The sequence below is a fragment of the Syngnathus leptorhynchus genome, chromosome 4 (assembly GCF_054491065.1).
Source record: "Syngnathus leptorhynchus isolate UIUO chromosome 4, UIUO_Slep, whole genome shotgun sequence".
NCBI lineage: Eukaryota > Metazoa > Chordata > Actinopteri > Syngnathiformes > Syngnathidae > Syngnathus > Syngnathus leptorhynchus.
The window spans coordinates 17152467-17176425 of NC_141198.1; the positions used below are offsets into that span (position 1 = coordinate 17152467).

General features: G+C 41.7%; 2 protein-coding genes across 3 annotated transcripts in view; one reads left to right on the top strand and one right to left on the bottom strand.

Annotated features, from left to right (window-relative positions):
* LOC147058567 (GDNF family receptor alpha-2-like) overlaps nucleotides 1-16848 on the top strand; it is a 45555-nt gene extending 28707 nt beyond the window's left edge. For both annotated transcript variants that reach the window (XM_085909448.1, XM_085909449.1), the window contains exons 5-8: nucleotides 6989-7101; nucleotides 7922-8062; nucleotides 10920-11062; nucleotides 15199-16848. In XM_085909448.1, coding sequence (XP_085765574.1) covers nucleotides 6989-7101; nucleotides 7922-8062; nucleotides 10920-11062; nucleotides 15199-15339 — 538 coding nt within the window. In that variant the 3' untranslated portion in view covers nucleotides 15340-16848. The remainder of the gene's footprint in view (nucleotides 1-6988; nucleotides 7102-7921; nucleotides 8063-10919; nucleotides 11063-15198) is intronic.
* ela3l (elastase 3 like) overlaps nucleotides 1-23959 on the bottom strand; it is an 82687-nt gene that overhangs the window by 45077 nt on the left and 13651 nt on the right. The gene's annotated exons all lie outside the window — the stretch shown is intronic.

Sequence of the window (23959 nt, forward strand, 5' to 3'; positions counted from 1 at the left end):
TGAGAGGCAAGAGAGAGCGGAAGAACACAGAGGGTGGTTTCCACTAAAGAAAGTGCATTTAATTCTAATACATGATGTGCTTATGTGTGTGTGTGTGTGCACGCTCACTGACCGTCTTAACCGCACTATCAAAAGGAAATATCGATGTAAACAGCAGGCATCATTGATGAGGCATCCCTATTTTCCGTCACGTTCACTTCCTCTGGTGATATCATATTTATTATTAATGCAAATAGGACTTATCATCTTAAAGTACAGCGTGGTGTGTGTGTTTGTGTGGTTTGGAGCAGACCTGATGCATCCTTCCTATCCTTAATTTGCATTTCAGAACTTTGGCTATAGGTTTTTTTTTTTTCTTCCCAGAATCCTTCGAAAATATAAAAGGGAACATATTACGTCATCAAGTATTAGAAGAGAACTACTGCTTAATGTTCTTGTTTGACTCCATCAATTGTGGTAAATACATTTTTAATCAATCTAATCAAACAAATTAGCAGTTTTTCTACTTGGAGTGTTCTTTTTTTTTTTTTATATTCAAAATTAAAGTGTAGGGCTAAGTGAAGTTTTATGACGCTGACTTTAATTCAGTTGCTTCAAAAAATCCAAACAAATTGGAGGTTGACCACCATCCTGGAACAAATTTTGTTCTTAATTTGGTATATGAAATATATAACATTAATTGGGATGAGAGCTACCCCCCCCCCCAAAAAAAGTGTCTTTAATGCACAACAAATGGTTATTTAATTACCGGTGATAAAAGCTGTGTAGCGCGCTATTAACTCACTGTCATGTTTTCCAGCACATTTGTTTGCGTGGGCAAGGTTTCGACAATATTTTAGGGAGTTTAGATAACCTTGAATAAGCTGCCGTGCGCTGCTTGATTTAGCATTCATTCAAATGGCACAACACACAGTATGGGGGTTCAAAGTCATTTCGCAGCTGCCGCTAACCAATCAAGTCAATGTGGCCACCAAGTAAGGAGAATTGTGGTCAATGTTTTCAAAAATAAATCAGAAAGTCCAACAAAATGGGCAAGAAAAAAATATGATGGCTAAGCTTCCTTGTGTTTTCAGAGAACGCCATCTGTCCACATGGCGCTTTTCGAATCGACTGGGAATCCCAATGAGTGCCGAGTTGCCAGAAATAGCAGATGCGAGCACGGTCGATAGAAAAATAAATCTACAAGCCACAACGTGTAAAATACCTGCACAAGTTAATTAGATGCAACAAGATCAGAATGAAAAATTTGCCACAAAAATGGAAATTATGTGATTGTGTACAATGATGAGAGCTTGTTTTGCTACAGCACTGGCAAGATTTATTTTCTAGTCATCACTCGGGTCATGGGTGAGCTGGAGCCTATCCCAGCTGTCCTTGGAAAGAGAGGTAAGGTACACAATGGACTGGTCGCCATCGAATGTCAGGTCACGAGCAAGCATTCAGACTCCTGGTCACATCTACACACAATTTCAGTCTTCATGAGTTTGGAATCTGGAGTAGCATGCAAAGTTCAAACTGTTCAATCATTTAAAACGTTTTTTTGAAACGTTTTAAGACAATTTGTAATTTAGTATTGACACAGTCAATTAACAACTCGTCTTTCCAGGCCACATAAAATGATATGGCGGGCCGTATCTGGCCCCCGGGCCTCGGGTTTAACACACATGGCCTAGGGGAACTAGAGTCAGCCTCAAGGTCACACAGTGGAAAGTATTGCGGTGGCTGACTCCAAGAAAAAAAAGTGATAATGAGTTGTAGGAGACCATGTCTGATGGATGTAAGGGATTTATTGTTTTGTTTTTAATCAGAATGTCACTTCTGCTCCCCACACAAGGTCAGAGTGCTTTGTTTGGCTTTTTCATAATAATTGTCGATGTAATGCGCCACGCATGACAAACGTTGCTTATTGTTTGCCGCCGATGTGAATCAAAGAGACAAAGAAACACACAAAGTTGGGGATTTTGCTTTGGCGCGCTCAAATTTCTTAGTGGCGAGTTTGCAAATGTGCCTACTTGAGGAGACCGAGAGGATAAGGAGCTGAGGCTGAAGGATAGAAAGGAGATAAAAACGCAGACGCCATAGAAAGCACCTCCTTTGTTCTTTTCATTTGCCTCATCCAAGTGCTATTATGCCATCCCATTAGGCGGCCGCCATTGTCATCGGCGTTGTTATGCCTTGTGGTCGATGATGGCGAGATAGCGCTGACAGCCTGGATATGCTGAAGACCGGCGATAAGGGACGAGAGCGGCAATTTCTCATTTGAACAGAAATAATCATCCTTTAGAAGCTATTAGAGGATTTGGGCAGTCTGATAGCTATTTTGTCTCATCCCAAAGGAAATAGTTTCTTCGACTGACACTCATCTGATTGGACTCGCGTTGTTTGTCAGGGCCATCAAGTGATTGGAATAAGAATCCATAGAAAAAGCCATTAGTTTTCTCTTAGTGCCAGACCGGACGGACATGCGCTGGTTGCCCGTCGGAATGACTGTGTTTAAAGTGTCAGGTTGGCTGGAAGAAGTCTACCGCTGTGGGGGCTCCCCTGACACTTCCCTGTGTGGGGGGGGCTGAGTGGCTGAAATGACCAGAAAAAAACTCTGAGCTAGACAACCTGTAATTTCAGCAGCGAGTGGCGTTGTGTGGCGCTATAATGGAAATCCCATGGAAACCTTGAAAAGTGCCGCATGCCAGAACGCCGCTGTGCCAACACTCAGCGCACCTCCGTAACCGTTAAATTACTGTCTTTAAGTCATCATTGTCTTAGAGAATTCTGCTTCCAAAAAAGAAACAAAGCGCTTTGACCTATGTTGGCCTTTGCTTACAAAAACACATTATAGCCAATTTAAATGTGCGTCATAGATGCTCTTTGTCATGAAGCCTTTCTCATATAGATATATAAATGAAAAAGAAAAGAAGATAAGGAAGGTGGAGGGAAAAAAACAAGTCCCAAGTATTGCTCTCTTAATATATATATATATATATATATATATATATATATATATATATATATATATATATATATATATATATATATATATATTATATTTATATATAAATATATATAATATAAATATATATATAAATTAATATTATATATTATTATTTATATATTTAAATTTAAATATATATATAAATTTAATATATATTTATATATTTATTTATTTTTTTCCCTCCCCCTTCCTTATCTTCTTTTCTTTTTCATTGAAATGAATCAGGGTGCTTTTTTGGCGACTCAACGGGCTACTTAATTCCATCTCCCTCTGTTGATGATTGTTGTTGACGTCTCTTGGTCTGGTTGAAACTGTTAAGTGAATTTTGTTGCTCTCTTCTTGTGTACGCGCCAAGACAAATTTGATTGCATCCCCATTCCAAAACGATTCCGTGTTGCTTTAGATGTGAGATAAGTGGCAGCGTTGGAAGAAACGGGGTCCACTTAGTCGGGTCAATGCATCGGGACAGCATAATGCAAGTGAAATAAAAGAACGTGTTAGTGCAAGCTCTGAAGGTGATTTGATAGGATGCCAAACAGAGATGCAGTGGAAGTTTTTTTTTTCTCCTTCAATCACATCAGAGCCGGTAAAAGGCTGAAGGAAGGACAGACTTTAACCTGGTCGCCCCCAATAATCCCCCTCCTAAACAAATCCTTTTGTACTTTTTTTCCACTTGCAGATTTAAGATAAAACACAACACACTCGCCAACTCACCACAATGGCTCACCCTGCTTTAAATACCCCGTATTATATCTACCTCCTCACCGACTTCCACCAATGACAATATTCCCTCGGCACAAGAGTGCTCATTATTCATCAAAGCGAGTCCAGCTGCCTGGGAAATGTATGGAAAAGCCACACGGCAATGCATTCGTGATCGAGTAGCGCTCTCGCACCGCGTCAAGGTGATTCGGCTGCTACGCATATTTAAAAAGGTGACGGAACGTTTGGGTTGGCGTCGCAATCCGTGGTACATTGTTGAAATCCTCTTTTTGTTTCTCGCCAGAGTACAGTAGAATCTCACAAATAGATCTCAGGATTTTTCAAACACATCATTGAGTTTGTTCATCTCCTTTATTCCCTTTCACAAATGAACTCATCACTTTTGTTAAAAGGCAACGTATCATCAGGGGGGTCCACACGGTATCAGTGCACGAGGTGATTATTTTCACAACCGTTTTGAGGTGTGCAGATGATTAAGCACCCCTGGAGAAGACCATCTTGGAGATAAGATTTCCCTTTTGCGCTTTGTAGATGGTCATGTAAAAGACATCAACAAAGGAGGTTATTGTCCCCTCAACACACACCAGGTTTAATTTGTCTACACTGGCTGCACAGCAAAAAGAAAAAGAAAAAAAAAACATCCCAAAGTGACGCATAAAGCGTTCAGCTCGGATGGCCGTGCTGGTTAAAAGGCTCAGTGAAGACAGCGGGGTTTTGTAACAATAAAAGTCATTTGTACTTTGGTAATGGAAGTGAACAGCAGGATGGGATGATAATTTTGGAGGAAATACAAATCAAACGCAGTCAGGATGTTGGTTATATTCAAATTGGTCGTTTTTCAAAAACTATTTAATACAGGAAATATTTCATCCATCCAGCTGAGTTAGTCACAGCTGATTTTGTGTTGAAGCACAGATGACCAAAGAACCATTGGCATTCATTCACATCTATGGACAATTTAGCATCATTTTATAATGTGGAAGGAAGCCAAATAAACTGGGGGAAAAAAAAAAAACACATACAGGAGTTGAAGGAGTTGAGATTCAAACTCAGAACCGGAAAACTATGAGGCAGACATGCTAGGGCACCATGTCGCCTCATACTGCGATTCCTCCTCCCTCCACTAGGTGTCTCTACACTGGGATTGGGTGAATTATGTACCAGGTATCAGGATCGACCCAATGCTGGCCTTATTTTCAAATATCGAATTTTCACCGAAGCTGACGATACCAACCACCAATACTTAAGGGGGGAAAAAAAAACAATTACTCCTCGGCAGTAGTTGGCGCTATATTACGAAATAGAGGTATCATAATCACGATCTGTCAGTACTCAAAGAGTGAATCATAAAAATAGTATCCCGACTCTGCACTGAGGAGTTCATTTAAGGATTCTGCTATTTGTTTTCAAACTTATAAAACGGTCTCATCTCGCCTTAGCTCTCTGAGCTTCTCCATCCCGATGCCTGTGTTTAGCTGACCAGCTACTTTTAGAAGTTGTAACAATTTCAAGCGGAAGCTCAGAGGGGATCAAGCTTTTTTTTTTGCTCGCTGGTCCTAAAAAACAGAACCACCACCCGGTGTGCATTAGAATAGCCCAATTGTCCCTTTTTTATTTTTTATTTTTTTAAACCTGCCTTCAAACTTATTTTGTTTATTGGCTTTCAAGACAGCATGAAACTTATGTACTTGTTTTAGCGTCTTATTTGTTTATATCGCTTTTAATTGCCACCACAATGTAAAAGTAGTTTTCTCATTATTAACTTTGATGAGGATTTATGCAGAGGAAGATTGGTGTGGGAGGTTTTTAGAACCGGTATTGGGCTCTTAGCCTGGCCCTGGACTTAGATTTGTTGAGTCACTACATCACAATGGATTCTATTTCATATTCTGAGTTCATCATTATACAATGCAAGCACTGACGGTAGGGACAAAAAAACACCTGGGGAGTCAATATTTTGGATGCAAGCTGAACTTATCTCTCAAAATCTCTCATGTTGACTTGATATCACGCACACTGAATTTGTTTTTTCAGCCCCGAATCAAATTCAAACTGGACTCATCTGAACTTTATTTGCATGCATAAAACCCAAAGCCATGCTTTCCAAAATGATGTATTCTGCCGCAGTAGATTTTGTTGAATTAGCTATGCTAAATTTCCCTACCAAATCATTTTTTATCATAATTAATTAGACACCTGAATAGTTAGCTTTAGGAGGATTTTCATAATTATGATGAATTAAAAAAATAAATAAACATGCCCGGCATCATATTCCTATACCTGTTCCTAATATTCTGGTGTTTCTCATTCAGGTAGCGAAAACATTGCAACCCGTAATCGTCAACGAACCGTTCAATGAATAACTCTTTCATCTTATCTTTATGAAGGCAGAATTTTTGATCCAGCTCTTTCGTTTCACATCATTATATCTCTCCACCATTTTGTTCCCTCTGCGTATGTCTAATTTACACGGCTTTGTTTTGCTATCATTTAAATTGGGTTCATTAACTTTCGCTAAATAGTTCAAACTCCAACTACATGGGTTATTTACGGCTGCTTAAAATCCTCAAAGTGGTCAGGAGAAGATGGAGTGGGTGAAATGCAACGCTTTGTGAGTGGGCAGCAGTGATGTGAACAGCACAGACAGAGTAACTTTGCACACGCTCCTCCCAATAAAGCCACTTAAGTGGATTAGCAATGCCGCCCTGGGGGCTTCAGTAGACTTAAAGCTCTTATCGCGAACACACCGTAAAACAAACAAACAAACAGACCACTTTTTATCACTACCCAAGATTGGCGCCCAAAGTGAATTTTGGAAGTGGTCAAAAGAAGCAGAACGTTTGCATAGTACATTAATTAATTACTGTTGGGTTTGTTCTGCATCATGTCAACATAGCAAGAAGTACATACAGTATCATCTATTATTCCTACTTTCTATTTTTTTCTATTTTTTTTTCTAAGTTTTTCTTCTAAAGCACTTGTGATTTTAGTTTCAGAGCACATTTATTCCAAAAAAAAAAAAAAGGACTTGCAAGGTCATCTCCCATTATTTGATACCGTAAGTGTAAGTGAAAATTGAATCGTTCATAGCAACATTTTAATTTTTCTTTGTCTCGTTAACTGGCAAAATTGATTCGATTACTTCTATTTACTATGGGAATTTAGACGAGATTATGCCTCTCCGAAAATATATCGGTGCCTAGTTTGTGTTTCGTGACATTTTCTCACCTCTTTTTTTCTTTGCATCTGTCCATTTTCTGTTTTTCTACTACGAAGGTCCAGGCTGGCTGATTTTACGGCAAACTGCCGTAGCATCCCACCCACAGTGAGCACCTGTCCCAACCAAGACAATCACCAAGCCTGCCTGGCCTCCTACACAAGGCTCATTGGTCAGTACCACCGTGATGGACCGAGAACGTGTCTGAAACGACCCGCTAGGAGATCTCACCATGTTTTTCACAAATGTCAGCAGCACTGAGAGATTACAGGAGATGGTTTGTGGTCTAGAGAGGGAAAAAAAAACGCTGCTGCTTTTTTTTTTTTTATCCTGTGGAGCAGGCGGAGGAGGAGACTGTCAGCTTTTCCCCAGCGGCTCCCGTATCTCCCCCAGCGTCCTGGCCATCAGTTTACTACAAGAAGTAATTAGAGAGGCACAGAGAGAGTGTTTACTTAATTAAAAGACTTGATGACCATCTGTTTGCTCATATTAAATGTTGCTCCAACAACGTGCACAAGCTAATGCATACATATTTTGATAACGGCACCTTGGCGATGACGTCCGGCGGCTCGTCGAAGATTATACGTGGTGCAAAATTGGAAATGTTTTTTTTTTTTTTTTGCACACAAGTTGCACGGGTGCATAGATTGCACACGGCGAGAAGATAAGTCACGCTGCTCACACAAAGTGGATGACATGGCTGACTCCTGCTGACAGACCTTTCAAAAGCAAAACGTTTTGCCGCAGCACTGTTGTCGTCCAGCGGCGCGCAATTGCCGAAGCGCGGAAAATATTCCGAAGCTTTATGACCTCTTTACATCGGAAATGAAGTATTACCAGGGCCGGCTTCCTATAACAACTAAAACAGGACAATGCAATTGTGTTGTTTTTTTTTTCTATGAACTATTTGCAATAAATGTGGGACATTATTGTCCATGAGGGCCGTAGATGTTCATCCTAATGTGTGGATGCGTTTGTGTGTGCAACCAAAGGAACGGACATGACACCCAACTATGTGGACAGCAGCTTCAGTCAGTGGACCATCTCGCCCTGGTGCACTTGCAAAGGCAGCGGAAACCAGGAAGAGGAGTGTGCCAGTTTCCTGCAGAGCTTCACCGACAACACTTGCCTGAGTGAGTCATGGTCCTCAAATGTTTAGGAACTAAGCCTAGAGAGTTGAGACTTCAGATTGATAAAATGATAAAATGATAATAATCATCCAGAATTACGATTTGTGACACCCGTCCTGGAACATCTGTGTGGTTTGCATGTTGTCCCAATGCCTGCGTAGGTTTTCTGCAGTTGAACCCCATTTTTCAAAAGTGTCCCCAATTTAAATGCTGGGAGCAGGCACCATTTGTCATCGGTGCTACTTGGGGGCCACACACTTCCTTATTTACTGTACTTCCAGAACTTTCGAACTGTGAGGCAGATGTTCCACATCATGTGGCCCAATCATTGTAAAGAAAAAAAGAAGGTTGTCGCGTTTATTTAGTCGAGTACAATCAGCGTCTGACGACGAGTTGGTGTTTGTCAGAGACTGCCATTCGAGAAAACACAGTATGTCAGAAGAGCTAAGTGAAAAAAAAAAAAAAACCCCGGCAAGGATAAATGTAATGTCAAGTTGTAATAAAATTTGTCAGCTCGACACATTCATTCAACTTCAACAGACATCTCTTTGCCAGCTGATTAAGTTGGAATTAGTGAATTAAGTTTGTCAGAAAGAAGTCATTTCTTTTTCTCCGCTCATCCTTCCTTCGGGCCACATCTGCCCAGACCTTAACACAAAAGAAACCATTTGCATGTCATTTTTACTGGCAATCTCAGGCTTATCGCTTACGGCAGAAAAGTGTCATCAAAATCCGCCACGGAATTAAATAATACATATCTTCTGTACATCTCACGCCGGAGACGACGGCGGCTGCAGCTCAACAAGGTGTCTCGCTCAAACATCCTCTCTTGGCTTTCAGTCACAAGCAGAAAATCCTCCCTTGATACGGCAGCGCTCGGCGTAGTCGCTACGACACGACACCTCCGACGTGTTCCGCCGTGTGGATAAATGCTTTCAGACCATTTCAATAGATTGCAGGGGTTTCCCATTTAGCTGAATGTGCAGGATGAGGGATGAGGCTCGGAGCTGAGGAGGCGTCTTGAAAAATAACCCTTAAAATGCACCGACCGCCCCCCTCACCCCCACCGTCAAGCAGAACCAGCGATAAACTTGAAGAGAGAGTACACAATGCTGCGTTTGCTATTGCAACCACACTCCAAGAATGGAGTACATACAAATGTACTGTTTAAACTGGAGACAAGCAACGGAGGTGGCGGCTAAACGTTAAAGACTGTAGTTATCCAGAATCCAAATGTACCATAAGTGGCTATCATTTCAATCATTTAGAGGTAATTATAAGTGTGTTACACTTCACGTGCAAAGTACCTGCAGGCAACTGCGTGGACATGACATCTTTTAGAAAAACATGGGCGCAGATAGCACAAGGGGGCGGGGGCATGACCTCCCCACCCCCCGGGTTTTCATAAAGTTTCCCCTACTTTCTACTTTCTTACTTTAAAGAAAGATCAAAATAAAACAATGGCGGCATTTCTCAGTCAGTTACAATCAGGAATATTCCTGAGATCGGATCTCCAAATTCAACAAGGCAGATAGACAAATGGCACAAGCCAGATTGATTCTATCTAAGAATCACGTTAGCACTTTAGTTGCATGTTCTGATGGACATTTATAAGCCCGAGAAGCGCTGATAACATCCGATTCAGCAGTTTTCCCACGCTGTAAAAAAATGTGCGTTCACTCAACGTGAAAGAAGGAGCGATTTTCAGACGACGTTCAAAAACACATGGAAATAGCGACATATTGTGTTTATTATTAATCGGCCCATTTTTTTACAGCGTGGGGTTTTCATCCAGACTGATGCTGTGCGTTGCCAGTTCAAAAATGATCCTACGCCTGTCGCACAGATGTGGCCGATCTTTTCTCTGTAATGTTGAGTAGCCACGATCCCCCCAAAAATGTGAAAATCTACTCTGACAATAGAAACTTGGTCCCCGTCCTCTCCCACATCCCAAATCCCTGCGCAGTCTCTCGTAGGTGTAAACACCAAGAACTCAAAATGTTTGCGTCCGGCGGGATTAGACCGTTTGGCCTTATAGTTCTGCGACGTTTTGAATGCGATGAGTGTTCTAAAATCTTTTCAAAGTCATCTGACCTTAAAACGGAGGTGTTTGCCAAGCAATTATATGGCGTCTCTCGGCAAAGCGACACAAGCGTGACGCTTTAAAACGGCTGAGAAGCGCAAAAAAAAAGGTACGCCGGCGCCATTTTGCCACGTGTCTGAAAAGCTGAGTGAATGGGGGGGTTTATCACATTTGTGCAGAGGCTCACACATGTGCTTAGGCACAACAAATGCACTGAAGACGAAGAAGCGCCTGCCTCATATGTATTCACGGGCTAATGCTGCCCCGTTCGAGCCGAATGATTGGCTTGTTTTAAAAAGATTCCATTTCTCGCCTAACAAATTGGGGTTCATCATCTCCGAGTGTGGGCGCGATTGTGTCCGTTCGCCGGCGAACGAGCGCAATTGACGCTTCCTTATTGAGCGGAGGACACGAACCGAAGATTTGATGAGCGCGTCTATTGAATCCTTGAGGATTTTCTTTGCAGAAAGTTAAACTGACTACATGAGCACTTACATAAGGAAGGCGCCTTTTTTCGATGATTGAACGCAGGCCAGCCAGCCAGCCAGCGCCGCTATTCTGCCAGAGGGGGGGGAAAATCCTGAGCGGCCTCCCCGGCGACGGCTTTTAAAAGACAAATCTCAGATTGGTTTTGATTAGTTTGGCATACGTCTCTTAATCCCACTGACGTATCAAAAGGTTTTGGCACGCCGTCGTCTTCGTCGCTACCCCGTCACCGCGCTTGCCAAATTCCAGTTGTTGGCTCACGTTAATCGTCTTTTTCTGTTTGTTTTACAGGAAACGCCATCCAGGCCTTCGGGTACGGTCTGGATTACATGGCGAGCAAGAACACGTCTGTCCCTGACCCCTCAGCCACGGTGAAGACGGGGACGGATCGATTGGTGGCAATCACGGAGCCTCACTTTGTGACCATTGTTAAGGTAATGAAAGTATGAAAGCTTGGAGGTACCAATCTGGAGTTTTTTTGGACTAGCTAATACAATTGTTGCAATTAACTGGCAAAAATGTTTGAACATTTTACATCATCTGTACTTATTGCATCATCTGCAAGGATGTTTAATCATATTTGAAAGTACATTGAAATATAGTAAATGCTAAAATCTTGGCGTCTTTACATAATGACATCGGGTATTAACTGAATATGCACAAATAAATAAAAATATTTTTGTAGTATTTGGCCTACATTATATTAATATGTTCTAAAATGATGTATTTCCTCGTCTGCTTTGCATTTTTTCCATTTGGCATTGGTTTCCGTAACACCATGAGGTATTCACATGTGGATGTCAACACCTCGTGGCATTGTGGGAAAAAAATGCTGATGGAGAAAAAAAAAATGCATTCCTGACATAATGACAAAAGTATGAAAATGAAAAAACAAAAATTGCCCGTCAAAAATGTTTGGCACTTCTACGCTTCCTTACGACAGCACGACAAATTTTTGAGCATCGCATTTACATGCAGTCTGTATTGTGCAGAGTTTATCTTTGGGTGAAATAAAGGTTTGTCAAGTAGTCTTTGCATACATTTGTCGAAATAGGCCTATTACTTGAACAACCACAAAATCACCCCTCAACTCGGCAACCATGAAAGGATGACTTTGCGGCGGTAAAGCCGAGCACGCCGCGTCGTCCAAATTCACATGGAATTCAATCTTTATGCCTCTTAAAGCAATTGGCACATCAGATCCCACAGTTTGGGCTGATGACATCTGTTGAAATCATTTCTTTCTCAAACGGTGAAAGAAAGTGGAAGGTGGGGGTTTTAATCTGGATTAGAGATTCTCAAATACTGGCCCAGGGCCTCTTTCCCGACTGAATACCGTCTCCTCGGAACACGGCAGTCAAGTCGAGTGGAACCGGGTTCGACGTCTGCTGCGGCGCCGCAAATGTTTGTCTTTTAATAGAACGCTGCAGCAGTTTCCATTCAAATAAAAGTGTGACAGAAATGACAGGAACGTTCTGCCAAAAACTCCCCCTCTGTCTCTCTGGTAGAGGGAAGAAATATGTCACGCTGTGCATTCGGGGACGTGACCCCCCCCCCCTCCGCCACGCACACACATCTCCCCTACTTTAAGACTGATGATGTTTTCCCTCACCTTTTCAGGAAACCCGTTTACAAATCTTGTCGAAATTAGACTTGACTGTCATGTCAATTTTATTTTGGTTGTGAGAGTCAATCCAGTGGTGAATAAATAACCATTAAGATGATCTATTTGAAGTCTTTTCGAGGGCCTTCACTGAACACCCCCCGGCGTATTTGTGAAGACATTTGAACCTGAGCTACGGCTGTAATGAGAAAAAAATAACAAGAATGAGCTTCAATGGTGAGAAATGTGTGCGAATGGGTGGATCCGGGGGTGGCGTTGTTTTCTCCCGAGGATTTGTGTCGACATGACAGTATTGATGCACCGATCTGCGCCTGTCTAACAGCGGCGCGGCGTTTAATTTATTGTAAAAATGGTAATTAGGAAACAATAAGACTTGTGATTACTCAAGCAGGAAGTCTATAATTAGTGAGGGAGCTTCGAGGACATTTTCGCTCGGCCCCGTATTCTTCGCCGGGCAATTAAAACTCGTCAGACTAGGATGACAGATAAATTGGGAGAACCTCGTTTGGCTCCTGTCGGCAGAGAATGGTAAAGGACTTCCGAGCCAGCGCGTGGCGACGGACGCGTGCACGGTTGAATGAATCGGCATGGGATTTTCGATGCAGGCGTGCGTGCATGCTTTGTTGGGTCGATGTACGCGACCGTGCAAAAGTCAGAGGCCGCCATTAGATATTGTCATACCTAATCTTGAATGGCAGGAACTGTCAGATGCTCAGGGGATTGTGAGCAAGCAAATTATTCACATATACATATTTATGTGTTCAACATACCGGCAACTTTTCTTTAATGCGCTACAAAGACGAAACAACAAACGGTGTCGGCTTGAGAATTTTTTCCGGTACTGCATAGCTGGAGGTCAACTATAGATCAATACCCGAACGTGCGTATGCACGCATGTATGGCTGGAGGAGCAAATTTACGTATGGACTGATGCATGTTTCAATGTATGAGCATGACAAATAAGCTATGATATGAGGTGCGGTCAGTGAGGAGTGCAGAAAGTGTGTGTGACTCAGCCCACTCGGGTCAGTCATAGTGAGCTCTCAACAGCTCATTTAGATGCGTAATTATTCCGCACGTCACTTCCACTTGTGACTGTGGGCTTTATCCTGCGCCCAGTGAGTAAACATGTGGGTGGAAAGCTCGGCCCTTTGGAAGTCTCAGGGGGGGGAGTGGTAATGCGCTCATTTCGCCAGGTTTTCTGGAGAGGGCAACTAGTTAAAGGAGGCTATTTTTAAAAAAAATTAAAATTAAATTAAATATTTTTTGTTATATTCTGTATATTTGATTTTTTTACCTAAATAAATAAGCAAGCATTTTATTATGGACCTGTCTTGTAACTTCATTTGAGCTGTAAGAGGAAAAACAACCAATTGGATAGAAGACGATTAACGAGATTTCCCGTTTTGTGGCTGGCGTTTGAACCGGGGGTGTGTAGCCTTTTTTCAGCTCAATTGAATTCAATCAATCTTGGACAGATACAAAAAAAAAAAGAAAAGAAATCACAGTGCTAACATGGTGATCGATAACAACGACTTGTACAAACCTGCTCAGTGACAGAACTACACGCTTTTGTCAACATTTTATGGGCCGGGCTTAAAGTTGGCACGCTGCGGCCGTGTGCGTGTTGGCGCGAGTAAACAAGTTTGGACATTGTGTGCTCGGTCACGGTGTGTAAATGTGGCGGTGTGTTTACGCTTTCTCAAAGGCTTCCGTGCTTGTGTGGCTGTTGGCCGCAGCCACAGATCTGGACTCATGTCAACAGGCTGCTGCCACACATCGCTGCCCCTGCTAATTAATTGGCTTTTAGTTGCAGATGCGTCTGCTGCATTGTCAAAGCGAGCCATGGCTTTTTTTTTTTTATCCTCTTCATTTTTTGGGCAGCGTTCGGTTAATCATTTACATTCATGCGACAGGCTTGTCTATCTTTTCTCGGACAGAAAAATGCCTTTCACTTGTAATGATGATTCAACACCATTTTCTTATGATTTAAAACTCATTCCATGAAAAACGCCTCGCCGAGGAGATAACGTCTCCTTTCCTCACCACGTATGGGAAAATGGCATCAAGTGCGATTTCTGCAAAGGTTACTTCGGAGGAGATTAGGGGACTGCCGAGTGGGAAATGTTTCATGTTCCTTATGATGTGTTTCCGTATATCCGCGAAGCACCGCAAACGACGCCCCCTGCAAATTGAGCGTGACTGTTGTAACTGGAAGGCAAAACTCTTTCGCTCTTCTGCTACGAGAAGGCGAGAAAATTAGAAAAGTTCTCCAAATGCCAACGATTGTTCTTGAAGAATAAAAACATAATAAGGCTATTGTTGTATGTAGCAATAACATTGCAACTCTGGAGGCCATTTTAATATGTGGTCTGATGTCGTCCCATTGCTTTGGTATAATGCGACCGGTGTGGCACATTTCTCTCATTTTGCACACGATGCAAAAAAAAAAAAATTCCGCATGTTAGTTTTTGTCGTCAAACCACATCCGACGAGTTGCTTTTTAACCGTGTCGTTCTGACCTCTTCCCACGGTAATGTATGCCTAATGAAATATTGAAGCCAATCCCCCAGGCGATGCTAGCTTCACTTGCTTTGCCTGGCTGTGTGTTTTTCTTGTAAATAAACTCTGCGATGATAGCTTAAAAAAAAAAAACGACAACAAAAAAACGAGTTGGCTCGACCTAAAAGAGGCGACACACAAAGCGGCGCCGGCTGCATCCACGCATTTTGCTCCAGTGAAGATTTCACATTGGTGCCAAAGTGAATCCTCCCATGCGTTGAAGATCGGGGACTTTCTGACTCATCATTTTCCCTTCTTTTACTCGGACAGCAGCCCGGCGTCACCTCCCGCCCCGAATCAAATGCCACGACGTGAGAGCGAGCGAGCCAGCGCGTGAGTCACGTCTAACCTTTCCACGTCTAACTCTCTGCGTCTCTCCCTCAGTATCCCGAACCCAGAGACGGCGGCGGGCCTGACGAACCTCAGGGCCTGCCAAGGGATGAGTGCGCCTGCGTGCGTGCCAACGTCTGGGCTCTGCTTCCCGGCCTGGCTTTGGCGCTGCTCCGGGCTCAACATGCCTTATAGAAGTGCCAGGAGGGGGAAAAGAGGTCACCCTCCCACAAGCTGATCCCCAAAAGCAGAAGGTGTTATTTCTCGGACTGATATTAAGGCGGCGGCATTCGCTGGACATTCGACATGAAAAAAAACAACAACTTTGAACGAGAGAATTCAAAAAAATATTAAATAAATGGAATGTGGAAATGCTTGACTTTCATTTGGTGTCATCCTACCACGGACCACACGGATGGCTTTACAAAAGGACCCCGCTGGCAGGAGGGCCAGCTCCCTCTCGGTAAAAGGAGGGAGCCGTGATGATCAGACTGACAAAGAGAAAACGATCAACGACAAGGTTTCGAACGAAATCTCGGCCGTCGGCCTGGTTTTTATCGTCTTTGGGTCAGTGACTCGAGGGGGGGGAGGGGGGCCGGGGATGACGATTACAGCGTGTTCATTGTAATCTGTAAAACCTACTCAGTGTTCTAATTGTTCGTATAGTATTTGTGATCATAAAAACATACAAACAAAAAAAAAAACACATCATTTTGAGTGCCCCAGTGCTGCTTGACGGGTGACTTGACAAACGTTGTTAATGGTTCTTTGCTCATTTGAGATGTTGCTGTTGACCGCCATGGCAGTACATTGCACATATGAATATCTGTCTCTATGTATTTAATGAAGAAAAAAAAAATACAGGAAAAAGAACATCTTGCTTTCTTTATCTCCGCCAAAATGGTATCTGCAGTACCGTCAAACTATGATGACCGTGTGTTGACTTTGAAATGGATTTGTTACTAATGTAAAAGCCTTCATTATCTGCGTTTTAATGTGTCGGAAAAAAAAAGGAATGATGACAAAGAATGTATACAGGAATGAGATTAAATGAACTATGTCTGCTTAGAAAGCTCGATGTGTGAGTGATTTGACGTGCTCGTCGAGACAATCAACACCGTGGGTGGTGTGGCTGTGGGGATAAAAAGTCTACACACCCCTGCTCAATGGGCAGGCTTTTGGGATATTTATTCAAAGAAAAAAATGAGCCCAAATTCATTATTTAGAAACTTTTCCACCATGTATGACATCCTAACGTGCAAGTTCACACAGCAACATATTGTAGTGAAGATTTGACATTTTGAAATTCAACCTGAAAATATATCTCCCAAAACACATGCAAATGTGATGAAAGGGTGTGCACATATTTGCAACTACATTTCACTTGCTTATATCATTATTGATGAAAACATTTGCCATTTTTCCTATATTACAAAAGCCTGGCATTTGGACAGGGGTGTGTCGACTTTTTTTTAAAATCCACCATACATGCCTGAGGGAATAAGTCATCAATTACAATGAGAAGGCAAGACAAAAAAAAAAAATCTTACAATGAAAAATGAAGGAAAGCTATTTTTCACTGTCCAGTTAAATCTGATGTTTGTGCTGAATTTTATTGATAAGAGTCGTAAGGTATTTTGCAGTAAAGCTTTTTTTTTTTCTCCTCTCTCCGCTCAGTTTGATGGACTGTTTATCTGTATGCTAAAGTTGCCAAGTGTAGTTGCTACTGAGCTTCGCTGCATATAAAGATTGGATATTAGAAAAAGGCTTGTCTGTTTTTTCTCATGTAAACCTTAAATGTTTTTTTTTTTGGTTTAATTCTTTTTGACAGCCAAAGTACACAGACCTACAGTAGTCAAAATGGTGTCAAAGCTAAAATTTGTGAGGCTCCTCTTGTTCTGGGTGTGACTCTTGTTCAACCATACTGTATATTTTTTGACAAGAATAGCATTCTTTAATATTTTTCTTTCGAAAAACATACAACAACAATCAGGGAACGTAATGAACTCTTTGGCGCAATTCAGTGGACATTGTGCTGCTCATTTTGTGTGCATATTGGCCACAAGTGGGCAGCACTTCAGTATTTACATTAGCTATTGCAGGTTAGTGATAGTTAAGATTTTCCTACACATACAGAACTGATAAAACCAAAGAAAGCCCAAATCTTGTATTTTGCGCCAATTGCAAATACATTGTAAAGGGCTGACAAACTGTCACTGTATCTCCAGTATTGCGAAACAATTATAAAAAAATGATGATTTGCACTTTTCACACAAAGTTCTCCCAATAATGGTGTGGAAAGGAACATACTCGCAGATGGAGGGTTAAAACGCATCGGAGGAAACAACTGCTCTTTAAAGCCACGTAATGGCTCCGTTTCTCCGCGAGTCTTGTTGTGGCCGCTCTCATCTCACGACAGCAACTAACGATGCTGCTCGCTCGTCTAACGGCCACGCTTCCTCGCAAGGATCCAATGCTGGCCATGCGATGCGCATCTGTTTGCAAGGCGCTTTCAACTTCATCATTTGATGCCGGCTTAAGAAGAATTTGGTTTTTGAAGTCCACGCAGTGCAAGTTGCGTAGGGAGGGAAGTTACACGGGCCACACAAACACCAGACTGCCGCACCTGATTGCCATTTGAAAACTGGCCAACTGTTAAATAGTTACATTTCATAAATATTAGGACTGAACTGCTGTGCCATGAAGTATGCACTGGTTGGGAAGCAATCACAAATGCACGACAAGGAACACTGTCGCATTGCTGTCGCTTTGTGCAAAACGAAGTAAATATTAGTAAACAGAGCTTCCACTGCAGCACGGTGAAGTAAATCTTTTTGCCAAAGTAAACATTGTGCGAAATGTAAACGGCCTCGTAAATTGTCCCGGGGCCGAATACCTCCCGTGGAAGAGCAAGAAATGTGAAGCCTGGATTCCATCAGAGCGAACACTGGTAGCTAAAAGCAATACATCATGTTTCTCCAAACTCAACATCCGATTATCCCGTATAGGCGGACTTAGTCAAATGCGTTTGCTCTGCGGTGGAAATAGGTTGGAAATAATTGTGAGGAGAATGCCATTATTGACTGTAGCACACATACACAGTGGTCAGTTCCAGTGGGAAATGGAAAGACCTTCTAATCCGGTCGAGTTTACTGCTTCGGGTCTCAGAGAGTCAAAGCTGCACTCATTAGAGGGCTTATCTAAATGTGAATTGGGAAAAAAAAAACACTGAATAATGCTGTGTTGTTGTTACATTGTTACACACACACACACACACACACACACACACACACACACACACACATAATTGCATTTTTAAAGGGCATATGTATGTGCCGATACTTAAAGTGGCATTTTCGTTTTATTCCTTTGATTCAATTCATTTGTGGTTATGTCGTGTATGGTCCTATGTAGCTCTGATGAGAAATTGTGCCAGAAAAGGTTTTTGTTTTTTTATATTAAACTCATAAACACATGTTGCTTTCCACCACTGACCATAAATCTGAATGTTGGCCTTTCCAAAAACAAATACATAAACAAACAAAACAAATACATCTGTTTGGCATACCTAAACAGGCAATTAAAATAGCAGCTGAATTAAGGGTCCCGACCCTGCAGAAAACAAATTAATCAAATATTCATGGCGGCTTCTTTCCTCGACCCAAGTTTGAGGTGAAAAACACTGCGGATCAGCACTTCCTTAATATGACTCAAGAGAGTTCTTATGCACTACAACCAGCACAATTTAGACACATTTCCGACATTTGCAGCGTTGAGGTGGCTTGAAAAGAGAAATAAAGTGCTTTTAAAGCAGGTACAAGTGCTGTGCGTGCGTGCGCTCGTTACATGCACAACCAAAGTGAACGAACGGAATGTGCATCTGCACCATTTAAGCTCCCCAGATAGAAATGCGTAGGACTCGCGTCCTTCCGTCCGATTTTGTGGAGAAAAGAAAAACTTTGAAGCACTTGGAGGCGCTCCTTTTTGCGGCCGTGTCCAGGCGTCGCTTCCTGTGTTCAAAGTCCGAGCCGTGCGCATGTGGATGTGATTGAGAAAAGGAAGCTTGAAACGGAGAATTTGCAGGAAGTTTTCATTTACAGTATTTACGTTCCAAAACAACCCCTGCAAAATCCACAATGTTGAAATACACCATTTTAAAAATCTCTAGATTTGTTTTAATAGCATTCACCGTTTCTTTCTGAAGGTCTATCACACTAAAAACTATATTTATATTGAAAGAGCAAGCTCAATAACTCAAAAAAATATCTCTCAATGGGTTTCCAGTCAACTTTTTTTTTCCACACCATCAAATTTATCTCACAATATCATCAATAATCCTGCCTAATTATAAATTCAACCTATAAGCATCACTTTCTGTAGGCATAAAAAGCAGGAAGACAGCAAATGACATTGAATATTTTTCTAGAACATAAACTACGACTGGGCTCAATTTACCGACTTATATATGATGAAAGCGAGAAAGAGAGAGAGAGCAGCTTGTGCAGGTAGCAGAAGAAAATGGGTGGAGGGCTGATCATTTGGGCCATGGGAATGAGAATAAGCGTCAGGTAGCTGTAGCTTCACAACTGATTAATGAGTCAGTGGGATGATGTCGCTTATCAACATTCTGCACATGTTGGTGAAAGATGGTTTACCCGGGCTCGGAATACTGCAATCACACGCGACTTTCATCGCTATCCCATCATTGCGTTGTTTTTTTTTATTTTTTTCAGTGGGGGTTCTCCCTCTTCTCAAAATGCCACGGCAACTGGATTCACACTGATGCAATTGGACCCCCACCTTGAGTGCCAAATCATTTTGCCTGGGAAAACATTTGACGGATCTGCTAGCTTAAAAAGTTCCAGGCCTTTGTTTGTGAGATTAGCAAAGGAAATGATGTAAACATTAGTAATGAGATGTGAATGTGGAAAGTTGTCGTGGATTTGAAAAGTACAGCACGCTGACAACTGGAAAACATCCTGGCTAGAATATTTGGCGCTTAAAAATACATCCCATTCACAGTTGACACGGTTTGATACCAACGCAGATTGATCCAGTTTGATATGCAGAGCGGATTTGTTGCTTTCCATAAATATGTATCTCACGCTTCAGTGACTCGTGACAGGAGTCTGCTATGACAAAAAAACAATAATCATCTTTAGCGTCATTAATTGCAACTTTTGCACACAAATTAACAAAATATCTTCGGCGAATGGGGAAGGTACGACCACAGGGAGCAATTTTGGGCGGGGGCTCGGTTTCTTTCCGACAACCAGGTCTATGGCGTTGAAATAAACTACGCAGTAACAAAAGTCATTAACAGGACTTCTTACATAAAATTGTCTTTTTTTTTTTTTTAATCGCTTTTATCCAAATTGTTGGGTCCAAACAAGTGTGAAATTAAACAACCAAGTTAATCTTTGCTAGTCTGTTTATTTCTGAACACATAAGATTCCTGAGTTTTGGTGGGTGGTTACTATATAAAACCGTGCAGAAGAACTAGCATACAAAAAAAAACACGCACTTCCACCACATATGAGGTTAGCTCAAAACAAAAAGGTAAGCAAAGCTGCAAAAAATAACCTGCAGGTCACATTCAATGATGCAGTTGTCCAACAAACTGCTTGCAAAAAATCAAAAGGTAATTTTCAGTGTTCAGCATAAAAATCCACTGCTTGTAACCTCTGTCACAAATATTTACCAATTTAACTACTTTTACTTAAAATTAAAAAAATTAACTTGATGGAAATGAACTTAACCTTTGAAAAAGTGCAAACGTGGTTTATTGGCTTGCCAGTATAATTAGCTCAATTAACAGCGGAAAGAACTTTGTGATTCGTTTAGAAAGAAGCCTTTTTTGGTCAAAAGAGCAAAAGTGGTGGTCAGTGGGGGGAAAAAGAAAAATGCAGACGTTGATGTCTCATTTATGCAAAGCAAGCTTTGTCTGTACACGCGCTAAAGTTAAACACGTGATGAATGCAAATGATACATTGACTGTAATTACATTTTTAGATGAACAAGTCACTTTTATATCATATCAGTTCAGTTGTCCTCGTCACTCCCAAGGATTTTTTTTCGCAAAATCTAATAAATGGTCTATGGTTGGAGGACATTCGCCACGTAAAAGAAAAATACCATAATATATTTATTTTTTTTGTAAAAAAATAAAATAAAAGATGGGGTGGGCTCTTCAACAGAGAGATATTCAGATTGCCGGTTGAATCCTTTGAATTTCTAAGAAATATTTTTTGTTTTGTAACATTACTTTGGAGAGAAGAATAGCAATCATCCAGATATCTGAACTGGTCTGATGCGCCAAGAGAAGAAACAGTTCACATGAGTTTTGCTTCAACTTTTTCTATTCTTCTGTTTGGATGGCAAAACAAAGATGCTGAGTCGTTTGCCTCTCCTGTCGAGAAATCTTCCTTTCCAATTGAGTCCGGAGAAGTTGCTTTGACCTTTCAAACAATGAATAAGATTGAGGATCCCTTAAAGCCGTGCCAGGCAATGCAAGCATATTTATCAAACGTGGGATTCAGTTACTATCATCACATCAAGATGAATTGCGTATTATCTCATGGATGACAAGTCAGTATGTCAAGTAAAGCAACAAACCATCCTACAGAAGTTGCTGTTGATTATTTTGTCGATCAAATGGGAAGCAATCTTTTTTTTCCCCTCTATGTTATAAGAAGCGTCTTGAAAGGAGGCCGCAATGTTGATGCAAACACTAAGCATAAATTATTGCACTTAGCAAATTATTGCACTTGAAAATTCCGCTACAACATAAATGATGAAAGATGCTGTACCAGTCCCAGCCACAAGAGGGCCCTCTTTTGGGCTGTTTCACTATCAGGAACTAAAAGGGATGCTCGTGGCTAATATTTTACAATCACATACATCGGAAATCTTTATTTCTACTTGTTTGCGCTGGGGGGAAAAAAACAGATTTGCTTAGTGGCTGAGTCATTGCCAGTCTTTTTACGCAGCAACAAGAGGTGCTGGGAATCTTTCAAGCTAACAGGATAGCAGGAAAGCCCCGGTGGAAGCTAAAGCTGCGGACAGGCGGCGGACAAGTCTGCTGCGTCACCTCCACGCAAGGCCATATCATAAAACATTCATCAGGGAAAGTCATTCAGCTTGTGGTCCACTTTGAAATTAAATTGGAGTAGAGATTTCTTGCCAATCGCATCAAGTAGGGTTTCCAAGGCAATAAAAAAAAAAAGTTCCTTTGAAATAAGTGCAGCATCACAATTGTGATTCTGAGGGAAAATTAAAACATATTGTTGCTCTCAATAATGTCCCTCAACATGTTGCAGAGCTGACATGCTGTTAGACTAAATTGGAGAGCCACAGTAAAAGACAGGAGCAGTGTAATTGGAAATGGAGAAGAAGAAAAAAACGTTTTTTTTTAAGCAACACTTTCACTCGCCTTGCGAGCAGAGAGGACAGCAAGACCACTTGAGATGTAATTCCTTGCTCCATCGAGGACAGCCTGGATGGACATTTCAAGTGTCGGGGGAAAAAAAAGGGAAGGTGCAAAAAAGGTTTGGCAGGAAGAAACAAGGGAACGGAGGGAGGAGAGGCAGCAGAAGAGAGCGCGGGACTCACGCCAGCGAAAATTGCGAAACAATCCGATATGGATTGTCGGCGCGACTCTGACTGCGCCGTGCGCGCGCACTCACGCACGCACGCACACACGCGCGCGACGTGCACTCACATGTGGGGTGGTTATTGATGGAGCTATCATATCCAGCATGAACATCTGTAATGAAATTCTACTCTTCTTATTGGATTTGGCAATGGGATCTGTGTCTGTCACGCAGCCGCAGTCTGGTCTTTATTGCAGCGAGTATGCAGACACACACACACGCCATTCATTCTATGTCGCCGTCATTGACCCTCGCCGAGTTGAAAGCAATTCAAAGCCAGATAAAAGGTCCACAAGTGCAACAACAGAGTACAGAAAAAATAAAGAAGCCTGTGTGTTAATAAAACTGAATTACCAATGTGTATAATCCAACACAAATATATGCATAATTTATTGTAAATGTAGGATGGGAACTGAATATTTCATTCGACTTGGGTTCGTGAACAGCCTTTGTGGACTCGGGAGGAGTTTGCATCCAAATATCCGAAAAGGAGAGGGTGAAAGGCAGGGGAGGGAGGAAGCAAAGACTGAGGAGAAAATTCATATGACAGCTTGGGTTATCTTGAATGCTAATGCAGTCTGTATGCTGGCTGAAGTGACACAAAGGTTTTTTTTTTTTTTTGATAAATGGAGCAGAACTATGCCGGAATGTTAGAGAATCCTTATTCTTGCAACCTATGGTGATTTCAAATGGTGTAGGTGTGTGTGTTGTTGTTCGCAGGAGCTCTTTGAAACAGGGCAAAGTTGCAATATTTGAATTTAGAAAGGCTGACCCAATAGGACGCCTGCTTCAAATACAGAAAGGACTTCTCCCCAACTTTGAATCCAATTTTTGAAGAAGATTCAGCTTCCGTCCAGGATTACAAGCAAACATCTCAGAGTCGTTGTTAGCGTTGTGGTTCACTGGTTTGACTTTTGAAGAGTCAGCGGTACGGAAAATTGATGGATGTTTGCATTATTCTTTGCTTAAGATCCGGTTTTTTTTTTGGAGCAAGTATCATCCAAAAAGTCAGTCTGGTGTGAAGTTTACAATCCAATATTGTCAGAACGTATCTTTTGTGTAGAATGACAAGTCCGCCAATACAAGAACAGACATGACAACAAATCTAAAAGGTCACCCTTGGTAAAGATACACAATATATTGGCAAATCTATTTCTGGCACA